Source organism: Halichoerus grypus, chromosome 2, assembly GCF_964656455.1.
Source record: "Halichoerus grypus chromosome 2, mHalGry1.hap1.1, whole genome shotgun sequence".
Classification (NCBI taxonomy): Eukaryota; Metazoa; Chordata; class Mammalia; order Carnivora; family Phocidae; genus Halichoerus; species Halichoerus grypus.
This window is the reverse complement of record NC_135713.1, coordinates 96,666,378-96,685,062: the sequence shown is the minus strand read 5'-3', so window position 1 is coordinate 96,685,062 and position 18,685 is coordinate 96,666,378. Positions and strand designations below refer to the sequence as shown.

The 18,685-nt window shown below is 39.8% G+C and overlaps 1 protein-coding gene across 1 annotated transcript in view; it reads right to left on the bottom strand.

Moving 5' to 3' along the window:
• Nucleotides 1-18,685, bottom strand: part of ANKRD31 (ankyrin repeat domain 31) — a 143,569-nt gene that overhangs the window by 3,068 nt on the left and 121,816 nt on the right. The window contains exons 24-25 of the mRNA XM_078067181.1: nt 16,167-16,307; nt 6,019-6,121 (exon numbers count right to left, since the gene is read on the bottom strand). Of these exons, the coding sequence (XP_077923307.1) occupies nt 6,019-6,121; nt 16,167-16,307 (244 nt within the window). The remainder of the gene's footprint in view (nt 1-6,018; nt 6,122-16,166; nt 16,308-18,685) is intronic.

The following is an 18,685-nucleotide window of genomic DNA, read 5'->3' as shown; positions in this document are numbered from 1 at the left end:
TCTGAAAAAGCATGTTCTATTTTCAAATGAAGAAATAATGTTAGGTCCCCTTAAAAGAAAATGACATAATTAATATCCATTAAATGATGGCTTGGGAAAAGAAAGATTTCAGGAGATAATTTTTTTTTTCTTAGATGAATACATTTGGCATAACCTGCTTTGACTGTCCTAATACTATGGTGACAGGTGACATAGATTATATATAAAATTGGCTTTTCAGGTAAATAATGAAATGTTATCTACCTTAACAGATTCTTTTTTATTTATTTTTTTATTTTTTAAAGATTTTATTTATTTATTTGACAGAGAGAGACACAGCAAGAGAGGGAACACAAGCAGGGGGAGTGGGAGAGGGAGAAGCAGGCTCCCTGCTGAGCAGGGAGCCCGATGCGGGGCTCGATCCCAGGACCCTGGGATCATGACCTGAGCCGAAGGCAGACATTTAACGACTGAGCCACCCAGGTGCCCCAACAGATTCTTTTTAAAGAACTGTGGAAAAGGTTGATATATCTGTACACAGTGATCACAAATTATGTAGAAGTTTGGGAATGTTCATTTTTTTTCCCCTTCCAATTTATTCTGAAATACCTGAAATATCTTGCAAGATTCCCTCAGTAACACAGAAGAGAGACTACAGCCAGGTAGGCAGAGAGAAGACAGGCTTGGGAGGAAGTTGTGAAATTTCAAGGGAAAATGCACCATAGATTCACTCCATTTTACAGCTTCTAAGGACTTCAGGGATAGATACTTCAGGATTTCATCAACAGAATTTCATTTTTTAAAGGCTAGTGTTTGTATGTTTAAAATCTTTAATTAGAAATAACATATGCTTTCAAATGTATTAATATACCATATTCTAATACTAGAGTCCACCAATACATTAGTCTGAGTTACCAGTTTAACTAGTTTTTGTGCGGGACTAGGAATAAAGTTCTTCCATCATCTCTGACTCATTGAAGAAAGTCTTAAAATGTCAAGATTAAAAACTTTTATAACTGGGGCGCCTGGTGGCTCAGTTGTTAAGCGTCTGCCTTCAGCTCAGGTCATGATCCCAGGGTCCTGGGGTCAAACCCTACATCGGGCTCCCTGCTCGGCCGGAAGCCTGCTTCTCCCTCTCCTACTCCCCCTGCTTGTGTTCCCTCTCTTGCTGTCAAAAAATAAATAAAATCTTTAAAACAAAACAAAACAAAACTTTCATAACTTATCTTCATGACTCAGGATTTTCTTGATACCAGGATTCCAAAATGATATGTAGAAATAAACTGGATATTGAGTTTGCTATTTGTCCCGTGAAGTGTTGATACCATCTGATTAAAGAAGTTTAGGAAATGTTGGTTACCAAAGCTAAACAGATTTATGATTTCTCATAAAGAGGGGGAGGAGGAAGTGGGGGAGGTAGAGGGATATAGCTGTTTTTAAAATATATGTTTGAGAAAATGTGAAGGGCCATCACCCTTATAGCTCACATTTAGAAGCAGAAAGCTCAAATAAAGGAGGTAATATTAACTAACCAAAATCCCATTGACTATTGTTGCATTCTTCACAACAAACTCCATTCATTATAGCCTGTGAGATCTAGGCATGTCTACTTATTAGGACAGTCAATCACAGGTAAACCCAGTTTTAAATTAGCAGTCCTTGGGACCATATTCATGCTTCCATCCATTCGTTATTTATTTGATGAACATTATTTAATAAACATTTACTGGGAAGCTACTGTGCCAGTCTTTGGGGAATGTAATAGGGAGCAAGAGTTCAGAAAAGTCACTCTAAACTCAAAGATCTTCTCTGTCAGGGGGTGAAGATTAGGTAACCAGCAATTATGTATAATATAAACTGATATGCGTAAGATTTGCCTATCTATTTGGACAACAGTATGTAAGAATCTATATAGTTCCTACAGAGAACAAACTGATGGTTACCAGAGGGGAGAGGGGTAGGGGATGGGTTAAATAGGTGATGGGAATTAAGGAGTGCACTTGTCATGATGAACACAGGGTGATGTATAGAAATGATGAATCACTAAATTCTATACCTGAAACTAACATTACACTGTATGTTAACTAACTGGGATTTAAATAAAAACTTTTTAAAAAAGTAAATGAAATTGAAGAATTGCTCTCTTTTTACCATGTCCAAATTTCATTTTGTTCCAATATCTATTTGGTTCCTGTACTGGGTCATCTAAACAAGGCATATCTGAAAATGAAAGGGAGTGCTACTAATAATTTGGCTGGATTGAGGACTGCTGTGGTCCAGCTGGGAAGCATGGTCACTCTAGTTTTGGGAAATGTAATGTAAATAGCTCTTCCTAGTTCCCCTATTCCCAAAAAACACTATTTTGCAGGGTGATCATTAAAAAGTGTTAGAGAGGGGCGCCTGGGTGGCTCAGTCGGTTAAGCGACCTTCAGCTCGGGTCATGATCTCAGGGTCCCGGGATCGAACCTCACATCGGGCTCCCTGCTCGGCAGGAAGCCTGCTTCTCCCTCTCCCTCTGCCTGCCACACTGCCTGCCTGCCTCACTCTCTCTTGAGTTGATAAATAAAATCTTTAAAAAAAAGTGTTGTTTTTCCTTTAAACTTTGTGCACTCTATAGTGTCAGTTCCATGATTTTCATGACCACATTTTGATATGTAAAAGAATGAAAAATAATCTCTCTTGAATAGTTTGCTTGTTATAGAGTTTACATTTTTCTAACTTACCAGGTCTTTGGATTTCTGTCAGGTACTATAAAACCACATATAAAAGAATCATAAATCAAATAGGTTCAAGTAAAACTCCGACAGTAGCCTACAAAATGCCAGCAGGTAGGGGGCCCCTGAGTGGCTCAGTAGGTTAAGTGTCCTACTCTTGGTTTCGGCTCAAGTCACGATCTCAGGGTTCTGGGATGGAGCTCTGTGCTCAGCCGGGAGTCTGCCTGAGATTCTCTCCCTCTGCCCCTCTCCTTGCTCATGCTCTCTCTCTAATAAAATAAATAAATAAAATCTTAAAAAAAAAAAAAAGAAAAAGAAAAAAGGAATGCCAACAGGGACCTGCAGATTTCTAGGTCCAGATTAAGGCAGCAAGAAGCTGGCTGGCCTATGGGCCCTCCATAGTTCTTATATTAGCGTTAACAATTTCTGACATCTCTAAAGAAAAGAAAATTCAGTATTTCTGGAAAGAAATTAGTAACAAGAAACTTGTTTATATTGCAGGCAACAGAAGCAGCAGTTCAGAACCCATTTTTTATTTCATGCTCACTTAGCAGGGGCACTATGAGCCCTCTTGAGGAAGGAGAAGCATGGCGAGGGTTGGAAATGCCTGCTCAGAACTAGAAAATCTGAGGAGCAGATAACCTTTGTTATACAAGGAAGATCCTGTATTTCTGCTCTGACTCTTGAAGTTAGAAACTAGGGGGATGAAGGTTTTGCTTGGCTTTCCTTTGTGTGTGTGTGTGAGAGAGAGAGAGACAGAGAGAGAGAGAGAAGGAGGGAGGGAGGCAGGCAATGTGTGCAACCATGATAGTGGGTGTGCTTTGGGATCAAGGTGAAGGGCTGAATATAAGAGTTTTCAAATTATTACCTGCTTGAGAAATCAGATACTACTTACTAGTCATTCAAAGTCTATAGTCAGGCTGCATAAGAATCATTTTTTAAAATTCAGGTTCCTGGGCCCCACTCCAAGTTTTGATTAGGTAGATCTGCAGTGCGGGTTAGGAACCAAAGACCATGAATTACTACAAGAACTCCTTCCAATTTAACCCTTTAACTTCTTCATAATTTCTGTTTTACCTGACCTGTTTTCCCAAAGTGATGAAAAGCACTTTTGAGGCTATCTTCAGAAAACTGGGGAAAATGCATCCTATTCCAAAGCCAGTTTTTGAGACAAAGAAGGACCCTAAGAGGTTACAGTGGATCAGGTATACAGTTAGGAGAGGGGCTTTCCTGAGAGCCTCGACCATCTGCTCACTTGCCCTGTGGCCTCAGATCCCAGAAATGTTGAAATCGTCCTTTAGAGGAAGCATTCACTTGAAACAACAAAAGATTAGAGAAATCTTAAAAATGTTGGATTTTCTTTACCTTTTGAAGAAGGCCAGCTGGAACCTTCCAAAATTATTCCTATTTAGTGTGCAGCCACAAACAGTACTGATGGGATGATGAAAAAATTAGCATTTGCTGAGAAGGCAGTGAAATGCCGGCTTCTCACCCTTTGGTCAAGGCGACTTCCTTGAAAGTGCTTTAAAGTAGATTGATGGAATCCAGATCCAGCCATTTTGTCTCTATTGCAATTTCGCGGCTCATCCACAAATAACCCCTCCCCCTGACCCTCCCAAAAAAGCAAAACCGATGGCTATACCGAATTCCCTGTTTCTTTGATTGAACTGATCCTTCTTTAAAATGCTTATTGAATTTGTTGGCCAATTGAATTAAAAGAGTTAAAAGAGAAAAAAAATAAAGTTAGGAGAGGGAAGTAGTGAATTATTAAGGTTTGTTGTAGGAAGAAATGGCCCTCGGGAGCCCCTGGTTAGAGGCTTAGTGATAGTAATCCCTGTTTGGTTCTTGACTCTGGTTACCACAGAATTATCATCTTCTGTATTGTATCTCCTTTCTGCCTATACTGTCCCCAGCTGGGCTGAGGCAGGGGCACTAGGGGAAAAAGAGGGGGTGCTGCAGCAGAGAAGGGTTAACACAACCTCAGTTATGTTTGTTTTACAGCAATGTGTGCTGCCTCTACCCAGATCGTTTCAAAATCTGCTGCTAATTGGTAAAGACTACATTCTCTTCAGTTTTCTCAGGTTAAAGTTTATTCCATCAGATAAAGCACATTAGTTTACACTAACAAGCAAAGATTTATTTTAGTACTTGCTTTTAGAAAACTAACCAAATCATGCCTGCAGGAAGCAAAAAATACCATTTTTCCTTTCTGTATGACACTTTAAAAAATCTACTCAAGGTAAGTATAGCATAGGTTCAGAGAAAGGAACTGTGAGGGAAGGTGTCATTTAAAAAATTCTCCTAGAATCAACTGTGGTTAAAAATGCAGTGTTGTAAACAAACAAATAGAAAATGACAAGTGTTGGTCAGGATGTGGGGAAACTGGAGCCCTTGTACATTGCTGGTACAATGTAAAATGATTCAGTTGCTGTGGAAAACAATTTGGATGTTCCTCAAAAAGTTCAACATATAATTACTATACGATATAGCAACTCCACTCCTAGGTATCTATCCAAAAGAACTAAAAATAGGTACAAATATATGTATACACATGCTCGCAGCAGCACTATACCCAATAGCCAAAAAGTGGAAACTGAATATCCATCCAGGCAGGATCCTTGAAAGCATTATGTTAAGTGAAAGATGCCAGACACAAGAATTATATGATTCCATTTATGTGATACATTCAGGATAGGCAAATCCATAAAGACAAAAAGTAGATTGGGGGAATTAGAGAAGGCAGGGACTGTTGAATGGGTGTGGAGTTTCTTTCTGGGTAATGGAAGTTGTTTTAGAACTACACAAAGGTGGCTGTTGCACAACATTGTGAATGTACTAAATATCATGCTAAACGAAACAAGTCAATGAGAGAAAGACAAATACCATATGATTTCACTCATATGTGGAATTTTAGAAACAAAATGGATGAACATTCGGGAAGGGGAGAAAGAGAGAGAAACAAATCATGAGATACTCTTAACTATAGAGAACAAACTGACGGTTGATGGAGGGAGGTGGGTGGGGGATGGGGCTAGATGGGTGGTGGGTATTAAGGAGGGCACGAGTTATGATGAGCACTGGGTGTTGTATGTAAGTGATGAACCATGAACTCTATTCCTGAAACGCATATTCAACTGTATGTCAACTAACTAGAATTTAAATAAAAACAAAGAAAAAATGCTACTGAATTGTTCACTTTAAACCAGTTATTTTAAAGTTATGTGAATGAAAAAAATACCAAAAAAAAAAAAAAAAAAGCAGTGCTATCTCAGTAGCTTTGGGTGTTTTCCTCATGGCTAAGAAATGGGTGTTGGTCTGAACATACCTGGAAGACAAGGTTGATGTTGCTGAGGCACCACGGATGGCTCTGTGGGGATGGGTACTTCCTCAGAAACATACTTTAAAAGCTCCTTCCCCAGATATGTCACCTGCACATAATCAAGCACAGAATTTTAAAATTCTGCATTTCAAAAGAAGCAAATACATCTGTCTCTTGCAAGTTTTAACTTCAGCCAAATCTGGCCTGCCACCTTTTTTTATAAGTAAAGTTTTATTAGAACACAAAGATATCCATTCATTTACTTCATATCAATGGATGCTTTTGTGCTATAACACGATTGAATATTCATGACAAAGACCATATGCCCACGGGGCCTGAAATGTTTATTATTTGACCCTTTAGAGAAAATATTTGTTGAACCTTGTTGTTTATCATTAATTCTCTCACCCATTCACTTATTAAACAACCATTAAACCAGCATCCACTACTTTATAACATTAAAAAATTAATGTTGTACTAAGAAAATTAAGCCATAGAGGAATAGTACTTTTCAAGAAATCAGACATTTAACTGATTAATAATATTTCAGTCTATGCATTCAAACTATTTTGGCTTTTTCTGGTTTGTGAACTTAGCTATTGTTTATCAGCCCCAAAGGTCAGCTCTTAGAAATACCTACACACAAACAGGCTGCGCTGAGGCTGACTGGCAAACACTTGCCAGAGGGTCTTTGGATTCTCCACTCCTAGTTCTAGGGCAGCCTTTGTGTTCTAATTAGTTAGAACTAGGAACCAGAAGCTAGGTTCACTGTGGTTAAACTATCCAGTCTCCACTCGAACATCCCTTCCTCCAGGATGCTTTCCTAACTTCTAAGCTCAAGCAATAATCACTCCCTTCCTCTAGGCCCCCATACCATCTGTGCCCCTATTTGTCAAGGCACTATCTCATTAAAATGCAAGTATGTGTTAATATGTCTGTTTCCATTAACATAAGTTCCTTGAAGACAAGGTCTGTGTCATATTCATTTTTATACTCTTAGCATTTCACATAGTGCCTGACAATTCTGGGGAAAAAAACCTCTGATGTCCCAGCCCTTAAGCAAGAATCTTAAATTGTCTGAGCCTCAATTTGTACTTTTGTAAAACAAGTACCTCCAGCTTATTAGGTTGTTGTGAGGATTAGAATAAATAATATATGAAAAACATTTGGCGTACTGTCTAGCACATCCTGAGTGCTCAATAACTTCCTGTTATTTAACGGAATGGGGGCAGACATAAGGGATCTGGAAGGTTTAGGCCCCCTCTGGGCTCAATCCCATGACTAAACAAACTTGGTAATGGAAATGGAATAGCTCTGTCTACCCAGTGTGTTAACCCATCACCACTTGCCATAGGAGAGATGAGGCCTCTGAATGCCATTGGTCAGTTCTCCAAACAACTAACAATTAGAAACAATAGGGTTTGTTTATGTTGTGCCCTGACAATAACCAAAACACCTTACACACTCATCAATGTGCAGGCTCAGTATGTTCTCACCAACATTTCAGAGTTAAAGTATATTTTTATCTGTTAATACTAGGTAATATAAAGTGGTAAAATTGTACCTTAGTAGCCTTAGAGGTTATGAGTCTGCATAAGTCTTAAACACACCACTGGGGTAATGCAGACATTGAAAGAACACAGCTTTAAGAAAATCCACTGAGTTAAAGACCTAGTTTCCACAAGGTGGGAGCGATTTATTCAACAAGGATAATAATGTATGCACCTTAAAATGAACAGGCACTAGGTCACTCCTGGAAACTGTCCATTTCATAATAGTGTCTGTGCTCTAGTTGGCTAAAACGTAAGAGTAAACAGTCATCGGGGCGCCTGGGTGGCTCAGTTGTTAAACGTCTGCCTTTGGCTCAGGTCATGATCCCAGGGTCCTGGGATTGAGCCCTGCATTGGGCTCCCTGCTCTGAGGGAAGCCTGCTTCTCCCTCTCCCACTCCCCCTGCTTGTGTTCCCTCTCTCGCTGTGTCTCTCTCTGTCAAATAAATAAATAAATAAGAGTAAACAGTCATCACATTTGCATATAACTCAAACTTTGAATCCTCAACTAAATCTTGAATCCAAATCTAGCTCATATGCCTGCTCTGACAGAGGCATGTTGGAAGAGCTGTAGGCGAGGTTCTTAGGGTCTTAGACTGAATAGCTGCCAGCAATCTTGACAAATTCACCACTCAAAACACATTTTGGGATGGGTGATAGGATGCCACCTTCCCCCAGATGAGAACAGTAACAAAGCTGGAGCTAAGGTAAGATACGTTCTGTGAGGATATCTGTAGGTTGTTTTTTACTTTTCTAAAGTATTTTTTTTTTTAGATTTTATTTATTTGAGAGAGAGAGAGAGAGAGAGAGAATGAGAGAGAGAGAGAGCATGAGAGGGGGGAGGGTCAGAGGGAGAAGCAGACTCCCTGCCAAGCAGGGAGCCTGATGTGGGACTCGATCCCTGGACTCCAAGATCATGACCTGAGCTGAAGGCAGTCGCTTAACCAACTGAGCCACCCAGGCACCCTCTTACTTTTCTAAATGGTAGAACTGCAGGAAGTGCTTCATCCTAAGGTGACTCATGCCTTCCCTGAAGCTCTTAGGCAGAAGGTCCATTATCCTCAGAAATCAGTTTATGCTGACTCCCTAACACCATACTTAGGGAAGAAATGGCACATGTGGGGGCGCCTGGGTGGCTCAGTCGTTAAGCGTCTGCCTTCGGCTCAGGTCGTAATCCCAGGGTCCTGGGATCGAGCCTCGCATTGGGCTCCCTGCTCCGTGGGAGGCCTGCTTCTCCCTCTCCCACTCCCCCTGCTTGTGTTCCCTCTCTCGCTATCTCGCTCTCTGTTAAATAAATAAATAAAATCTTAAAAAAAAAGAAAAAAGAAATGGCACGTGTGCATACGTGTGTGTGTACGTGTGTGTGTGTGTGTGTGTTTGGGGTGGATGGATGATTCAGTTAGCCACTATTCCGGAAATGTAGTTAATCAGCCAAGTGAAATTATTAATTAACTTTATTTTGGTAAGGTCTCTGAAGAAATAAAGTTTAATATCAATTGTCATTAATTGCAGTAACAAATGTTTCTCTATACCTTATGTTCTAACATGCATCAATAAAAAATATAAAATATAACCTGTTTATTTTTTTAAAACATTTATTTATTTGTCAGAATGAGAGAGAGGGAGAGAGAAAGAGAGCACAAGCAGGGGGATCAGCAGGCAAAGGGAGAAGCAGGCTCCCTGCTGAGCAAGGAGCCCCATGTGGGACTCGATCCCAGGACCCTGGGATCATGACCTGAGCCAAAGGCAGATGCCCAACCGACTGAGCCACCCAGGCATCCCTATAACCCACCTTTAAATATTAAAGAGGTGTCCAAGAATTTATTTCCCTGCTGGGGCTCCATTTTATTTGAAACTATCAGTCCATTTTTCCTATGTCTTCAGCAAACCATTTGTTGGTACTGACTAAAGAGAATCTGTTCATGGATGATCAAATGACTGTTTTAATTCCATTTCAAGTTTTATGAAGCAAGTCTTAACAAATTTGCACTACCCCAAGAGGAAGAAAGAGGAAATGATAATTGTTTTTGATCTCAGGGGGTGGGGGGGGGGTGGTGGAGGAAGGCAAAGAAGCAAAAGAAAACTGTCGGTTTTCTTTTAGAGTCACTGTAACACAAAAACACATTTTGGCTAAAAAGTAAAATAATTCTCAAATATTTGAGAAGGTAGTATCAAAGTGTAATAACTGCCACAAAAGAGCTGATCCTGGGAAAATCATTATGGAAGTGAAGTTCATCTTCATACCACCTACCTCCTCTCAATCCCCATCCTAGAGCCTCCCCCTCTCTACTTCTCCCAGGCACTCTATGCAGATCCAGGCAAGAGAAGGGCAGTATGCCTTTCATACTATTTCTGTTTTCAGGATTCACACCTCTTGGATATTTGTATTTTAAAAGGGCCCACATCTCAATGTGATACACTACATTAATGATAGAAAGGACAAGAACCATATGATCCTCTCAATAGATGCAGAAAAAGCATTTGACAAAGTACAGCATCCTTTCTTGATTAAAACTTTTCACAGTGTAGGGATAGAGATAGAGATCATAAAAGCCATATATGAAAAGCCCACAGTGAATATCATTCTGAGAGTTTTTCCCCTAAGATCAGGAGTATGACAGGGATGTGATCATCCATCCACCCCAAACGGGGATGTCTACTATCACCAATGCTGTTCAACATAGTACTTACTATAAGTCCTAGCCTCAGCAATCAGACAACAAAAAGAAATAAAAGGCATCCAAGTTGGCAAAGAAGTCAAACTCTCACTCTTTGCAGATGACATGATACTTTATGTGGAAAACCCAAAGACTCCACCCCAAAATTTCTAGAACTCATACAGGAATTCAGCAATGTGGCAGGATATAAAATCAATGCACAGAAATCAGCTGTATTTCTATACACTGACAATGATACAGAAGAAAGAGAAATTAAGGAATCGACCCCGTTTACAATTGCCCCAAAAGCCATAAGTTACCTAGGAATAAACCTAACCAAAGAGGAAACGGGTCTGTACTCTCAAAACTATAGAACACTCATGAAAGAAATTGAGGAAGACACAAAGAAATGGATAAATGTTCCATGCTCATAGATTGGAAAAACAAATACTGTTAAAATGTCTATGCTACCTAGACAATGCAATCCTTATCAAAATACCATCAACTTTTTTCACAGAGCTGGAACAAACAATCCTAAAATTTGTATGGAACCAGAAAAGACCCCTAATAGCCAAAGGAGTGTTGAAAAAGAAAACAAAGCTGGTGACATCACAGTTTCGGACTTCAAGCTGTATTACAAAGCTGTCATCATCAAGAGAGTATGGTACTGGCACAAAAACAGACACACAGATCAATGGAACAGAATAGAGAGCCCAGAAATGGACCCTCAAATCTATGGTCAACTAATCTTCGAAAGCAGGAAAGAATGTCCAATGGAAAAAAGTCTCTTTAACAAATGGTGTTGGGAAAATTGGACAGCCACATGCAGAAGAATGAAACTGGACCAATTCCTTACACCACACACAAAAATAGACTCAAATGGATGAAAGACCTAAATGTGAGACAGGAATCCATCAAAATCCTAGAGAAGAACACAGGCAGCAACCTCTGTGACCTCGGCCGCAGCAACTTCTCACTAGACACGTCTCCAAAGGCAAGGGAAACAAAGGCGAAAATGAACTATTGGGACTTTATCAAGATAAAAAGCTTTTTCACAGCAAAGGAAACAGTCAACAAAACCAAAGGACAACCTACAGAATGGGAGAAGATATTTGCTAATGTCCTACCAGATAAAGGGCTAGTATCCAAATCTATAAAGAACTTATCAAACATATCAAACTTAAAAGAACAAATAATCCAATTGAGCAATGGGCAGAAGACATGAACAGACATTTCTCCAAAGAACACCTACAAATGGCCAACAGACACATGAGAAAAATGCTCAACATCACTTGGCATCAGGAAAATACAAACCAAAACCACGATGAGACACCACCTCACACCCGTCAGAATGGCTAAAATTAACAAGTCAGGAAATGACAGATGTTGGCAAGGATGCGGAGAAAGGAGAACCCTCCTACACTGTTGGTGGGAATGCAAACTGGTGCAGCCACTCTGGAAAACAGTATGGAGGTTCCTCAAAAAGTTAAAAATAGAACTACCCTATAACTCTGCAATTGCACTATTAGGGATTTACCCCAAAGATACAAACGTAGTGACCCAAAGGGGCACCTGCACCCCAATGTTTGTAGCAGCAATGTCTACAATAGTCAAACAATGGAAAGAGCCCAGATGTCCAACCCAATGAATGGGTAAAAAAGATGTGATATATATATACACAATGGAATACTACTCAGCCACCAAAAAAATGAAATCCTGCCATTTGCAACAACGTGGATGGAACTAGAAGGTATTACGTTAAGCAAAATAAGTCAATCAGAGAAAGACAATTATCATATAATCTCACTCATATGCAGAATTTAAGAAACAAAACAGATGAACATAGGGGAAGAGAGGAAAAAATGAAGCAAGACAAAATCAGAGAGGGAGACAAACCATTAGAGACTCATAATCATAGGAAACAAACTGATGGTTGCTGGAGGGGAGGAGGGTGAGGGGATGGGGTGACTGGGTGATGGACATGAAGGAGAGCATGTGATATAATGAGCACTGGGTATTATATAAGACTGATGAATCCTTGACCTCTACCTCTGAAACTAATAATACATTATATGTTAGTTAATTGAATTTAAATTAAAAAAATTCAAAAACAAACAAAAAAAGGGCCCACATCTCCAACCATCTCTTGAGTAGAAGCAGGGCTCATAGGAAGTTTACGTTAAGATACCCTGGGAATGATTAATTGACTCAATGAGGCTGGCTGGCTGTCCAGATCAACAATTTTCATCACTTTTTTTTTTTTTTTTTTAAGATTTATTTATTTTAGAGAGCGAATACGTGAATGGGAGGAGGGGCAGAGGGAGAGGGAGACATGCAGACTCCCCACTGAGCAGGGAACATGACCCGGGGCTTGATCCCAGGATCCTGAGATCATGACCTGAGCCCAAATCAAGAGTCAGATGTTTAACTGACTGAGCCACCCAGGCACCCCAATAATTTCCATCACTTTCTATACTCCTACCTCAACCTTCAGTATCTTGATATTCCTAATCATGGTGGTAGGGGGAATTGTTTTAGAAAGTGTGTAGGGTGAGGGGTAACCATAGAGAAAAGTTAATACTAAATCCAAAGTAGTGAATTTATAAGGGTGGAAATTCAGAGAGTGAGTTATCTGAATGGGAAGTATGTTTGCACAAGAGAGCTGTCAATGTTCCTTCAGTCACTGCCCAAAATGGCAGTCTGTTTGTCATCTGCAAAATCCAGTCCTGAGCATTCACAAAAATAAACTGTCATTGCCACTCTTAGGATTTTCATACCACAACTGTATTCCAGAAAGGCATTTTTTTTTCCTGTGGAAGTGGACAATTTTTGCTGCACAAGAACGAGACTTTGCATAAATTCATAAAGACAGCTAGGTAATACTGTGTGTGCTCTTTTGAGTTCAGGGCAACCTGTTTCCAATGAAAGGAATGTGGTTTCCCTCGTGTCTTTGTTGTAAATGTAGAAAATAACGTACAAGGAACCATAAGACCAGGTTCTAGTCCTGGTTCTGGCACTTACTGGCCTTGAGGCTAATCAAATCACCTAATCTCCTATAACCCTGGTTTTACATCCATAGATAGAGAAAAATAGTTGACTTTCTTACTTCATGGGGTTGTGAAAGAATATATGTAAAAGGCTTTATAAATCACACATGGCTATGCAAGTCCTAGAATCTCCACATTGGAAAGGTCTTTAGAGACAATTAGCACTACTACTTATTTTATACATAAGAAAAATGAGGTTCAGAAAGGTTAAGTAACTTGATCTAGATCAGTGATTCTTACTCCAGGCTGCCTATTACAATTACCTGAAAAGCTTTTTAAAATATTGCCACCTGGTCTTCAATCAAGACTATTAGATCAGAAGGTATGGGGCTGTGGTCCACCAGGCATTAGTAGTTTTTAAAAGCTCCCTAAGTGATTCAAATGGCAGAATTGAAGACCACTCCCAGATCTTGTAACTTATCAAGAGTGGAATCAGGACCTAGCTTGGCCTCCTGTTTCCCATCCAGAGATCACTCTGCCACATCAGGATGATGCCTAATAGCCAAGAGACTGCAGGAATGAGAGGAATCAGTGATGCCCGGTGGAAGTCAGCATCAGGATTCCCTGTATAGTAGTCCAGCTGCTTGGGTAGGAAGTATGAGTCATCTGTGTCTAGCGGCTCTGTCATTCTGTCTGAGGCAGGAAAAGACCTAGTTTTCTGGCATTTCTTCCCTGACAACCAACCATTCCTAGCCCCCTAGCCACACCAGCAGTCGCAGAATTAGTCAGTAGAAATGTTCACATTTACTAATGCAGCAAAGAACTCCTGTCATTGAGAAGTGACTATAAATTCAAGAGTTCCCTCAAGACAAGAAGAGGTAGAGGTTTCTGTGGTAAGTTTTAAAAGAGGACTTTAAATATTGTAAAAAATCTCATGAGGGTAGTGTTTCTCAGCCTAAGGACTTTATTAGAAGTACATGAGTGCCTTATGGTAATTTTTAAAACTGTTTTTAGGAAAAAAAAAAAAAAAAAAAACTAAGCGTACTTAGATAATCTGTATGAGTATCTTACATCCAAGAATTCTTCTAATTGTAGTGCCTACATTTGTCTTGGCTTCACTATCACATAGGTGTTAAACCATATGACTAACTGACATGGCTGATGAGAAAAGACCAGAGGCAATGTGATATATAAATAAGGGACACCTGAGTGGCTCAGTCGTTAAGCGTCTGCCTTCAGCTCAGGTCATGATCCCAGGGTCCTGGGATCGAGCCCCGCATCGGGCTTCCTGCTCAGCGGGAAGCCTGCTTCTCCCTCTCCCGCTCCCCCTGCTTGTGTTCCCTCTCTCGCTGTGTCTCTCTCTCTGTCAAATAAATAAATAAAATATTTAAAAAAAAAAAAAAAATGAGGCTTAAGTACAGAGTGAGGCCAGACGATGTCACAGCCAGCTATTCAAAAGCAGAAAATGCAGTAGTTCCAATAAAGAAAGAGTGGGAGAAGTGAGTCATCACTGGGCACACAGTAGCTCAAAAAAACTCAACTACAGAAACCAGTATTATATTCATGCTGCGAGCATAGACTATTATAGCAAAATGATATAATCTATCACAAGTTTAAGAAACTTTTTTAATTTTTATTTTTTAAAGATTTTATTTATTTATTTGACAGAGAGACACAGCGAGAAAGGGAACACAAGTAGGGGGAGTGGGAGAGGGGGAAGCAGGCTTCCCTGCCGAGCAGGGAGCCCGATGCGGGGCTTGATCCCAGGACCCTGGGATCATGACCTGAGCCAAAGGCAGACGCTTAATGACTGAGCCACCCAGGTGTCCCAAATTTAAGAAACTTTTTAATAAAAAGGGATTTCCAAGGGCAAAATGTTAATTACTAGCATACAAATATGATTTATGAATTATGGAAAGGACTGGGCAGGTGAAAAGCAGATGGTTTGGTGACTCCAGGGGTGGAAAATAAATGAGAAAAAACTTTTGAGAAAAAAAACCCCAAAGACTATAAAGTAGAGGAAATCTAAGATGTGCTGATCTAAGTGAAGGAACTAAAACACAGTTTTGGAAGCACCTGCCACAAAGGTCTAGGATACCAGAAAACAGTTTAGGGATGAGGAAGGAGAGGAGGAGCTAAGAGGAATGGTGGGCAGAGCTAAGTGGGACAAAAAAGGAGAGAAGAAACTGCCTTTTACTACTCAGGCACTGAGGCTTACTGTAATGGCTAGTGGAGCCTGAAGGAATCTGCACTCCTGTTCAACAGTAATGGTGGATGTCTGATGATTCACTTTCCTGAGTGAATCATTGCAAGACTGTTCCCTTAAGTGTGGCCATGGACATCTGGAGGTGGCTGATCACTGGACCTCAAGGGTGTCAGTCATTAATAGTCTTTAAATTGGTGGTTAAACTGGGCTTATAACTCAGAAGACAGAATTGTGTGGAAGACTACTAAGTCTAGGAAGTCAGAATGAAAAGAAATACTTCTTTTTGGGGGATTGGCAACTGATGATAAAACTGTTAAAACAAAAGTGCACCATAACTTTTGTGGGTCTTAGGCTGCTTGCTCATTCCTTTGTCTTTAGGGGAAGATTTTCCTTCATTGCATCAGAATACTAACATATAACTAAATGGTCAACACACCAGAGGTCTCAAATTTTCTACGTGGAGTCACAAAGATCTGAAATCACCTGGGAGGATAATAGGGGAACATTGAGGGCATTTGAATTTCTGAGACTAGATGAGGAACAAAGAAGGAGAGGCTGTCAGCTGTCCAACTCTGTCCCTGGGGATTTCTGGCAAATAAGAGTTGTGGGAGCACATAGCATATTGTAGAAGGAACATCTGAGGACAAAAACTAGCTTGGAGAACTTCAGATTTCTTAAAAAATAGTTTTATCATAAAAAAATAGGTACCTTTCCATTTGAATATGAAGTTACAGATAAACTTAAGAATGACCCACCTTACTCCAAGCGTAATTCCAAGTCACGTAACTGTCGCCTCCTAGAAGATCCTTGAGCCAGGTGACTGGATTTTGATAAATCTGACCATTTTCTACCTTAATTTTACCACTCAGTAAAACACTGGCTTTGTGAGTAGTCTCCTGAAGTGAAAAATAAAACAAAAATTAAGAAGGAAAAATACCTGAAATATGTGAACTTCTGCTTTTGGCCATGATGAAGTAATAGGAACCAGACTTACCCTAACGAACAAAAAACAGACAAAATATATGGAGCAATGGTTTGCAAGGTACCAAACATCAGGCAACATAGTACAGTGATCCCTGAGAAGTGAGAAATTAATGAGGTGAGCCTTCCAAGTGTCCCAGCTCACTGCCTTGAGAGTTTCCAGGTCATGGTGCAGGGAGAGGGAATCCAGGCAAAGCCTGTGGACTCCCTGAGTTGAGGAGACAGACCAGAGTCCACGGAGGCAAAGTGCCTAGAGTTTGCAGGACAGAATACTGAAAAGAGAGACATACAAAGAAAGAGAACTCTGCAGATCTTCAGGGGGGTCCTCTTTAAGTATTCAGCTGAGTAGTGATTGGCCATGTTTGAGAGCAAATTACCCAGGGCTGGGAAAAGGACCACCTGAGAAGATTAGAAGTAATGACACCTGGCATTCTCAAAGGTCAGAAATAGTGCCTGTTCCCAATAGCAAGACTAGAAAACCTCAATACTGGTGGGGCATTGGTTGGGTACACAGAAGAGCCTTACCTCAGTAGTGGGAAATAATTAGCCCTAGATTGAACACATGCTCCAATCCCGCCTACCAAATCTTTTTTTTTTTAAAGATTTTATTTATTTATTTGACAGAGAGAGACACACAGTGAGAGAGGGAACACAAGCAGGGGGAGTGGGAGAGGGAGAAGCAGGCCTCCCGTGGAGCAGGGAGCCCCATGCGGGGCTCGATCCCAGGACTGTGGGATCATGACCTGAGCTGAAGGCAGACGCTTAATGACTGAGCCACCCAGGTGCTCCCTGCCTACCAAATCTTAAAAGCAAGACCCACAAGGATCAAATTGTTTCCAAGGAACTTAACTGTATCCTAAAACAAATCTACAAAATATTTATAAGAATAAAAAAATATCCAGCATCCAACAAGGTAGATTTCACAATGTGTGGGATTCAGTAAGAAGTTAACAGACCTGGAAATTAGTAGGAAAATACAACCCATACAGAAGAGATAAAGCAATCAACTGAAAATGACTGGGAACTGGTAAGAATGTTAGAATTAGCAGATAAAGACATTAAGTAGTTATTACAATCATATTCCACATGTTCAAAAGTTATGTGGAGACATGGAAAATATTTTTAAAAAGACCAAAATCAAACTTCTAGAGATGAAAATTACAATGTACGAGATGAAGGATACACTGGATAGTTACAGATTAGACATTTTGATCAAAAAGATTAGTAAATTCAAAGACAAAGCAATAAGTACTGTAAAAAAATGAAACACAGAGAAAAGAGAATTTTTTTTTTTAAGATTTTATTTATTTATTTGACAGAGAGAGACACAGCGAGAGAGGGAACACAAGCAGGGGGAGTGGGAGAGGGAGAAGCAGGCTTCCCACAGACAGGGAGCCTGATGCGGGGCTCAATTCCAGGACCCTGGGACCATGACCTGAGCTGAAGGCAGACGCTTAACGACTGAGCCACCCAGGTGCCCCGAAAAGAGAATTTTTAAAAATGAACAGATCATCGGTGAATTGTGGAATGATTTCAAGCAATCCAATATGTGTGTAATAAGAGGTTCTAAAAGGAGGGAAGGGAAGAAAAAACATTTGAAGAAATAATGGCTGAAATTCTTCCACATCTGAGATTCACATGTGGAACCCAGAGATTCAAGAAATTCAATAACCCCTAAGCATAAGAAACATAAAAAAAATTACACTAATGCTCCTCATAATCAAAATTGCTTAAAACCAGGTAAAATCTTAAAAGCAAAAAAACCCCAAAAAACAGAAAAAAAAAATCCAAAAAAAAAAAAAAAGCAGCCAGAAGGAGAAAAAAAAGACCCATTACTTACAGAGGAACTAGGTTAAGAACAACAGTGTATTTAAACAAGAAAGAAAACAAGCAAGCAAGAAAACAGTGGAGCAACATCTTTCAAGTAAAGGAAAAAACGCTTTCAACATAAAAGTCTATATCTGGCAAAAATATCTTTCAAAAATGAAGGTGAAATAAACTTTTTCAGACATGCAAAAGTCAAAAGGATTCATTATCAGCAGAAGACCTTCAATATAAGAAATGTTAAAGACAGTCCTCCAGGCAGAAGAAAAATGGTAGCAAATGGCAATCAGGATCTACATAAAGGAAACAAAAGCAGAAATGGTAACTACATGACAGAAATATTTTTCTTATTATTTAAATCTGCTTAAAAGATAACTGACTGCTTAAACAAAAATAATAATGTAGTGTGGAATTTATAACATTAGGTAAAGGTAAAATATATGGTAACACAAAGGTCAGGAGTAGAGAA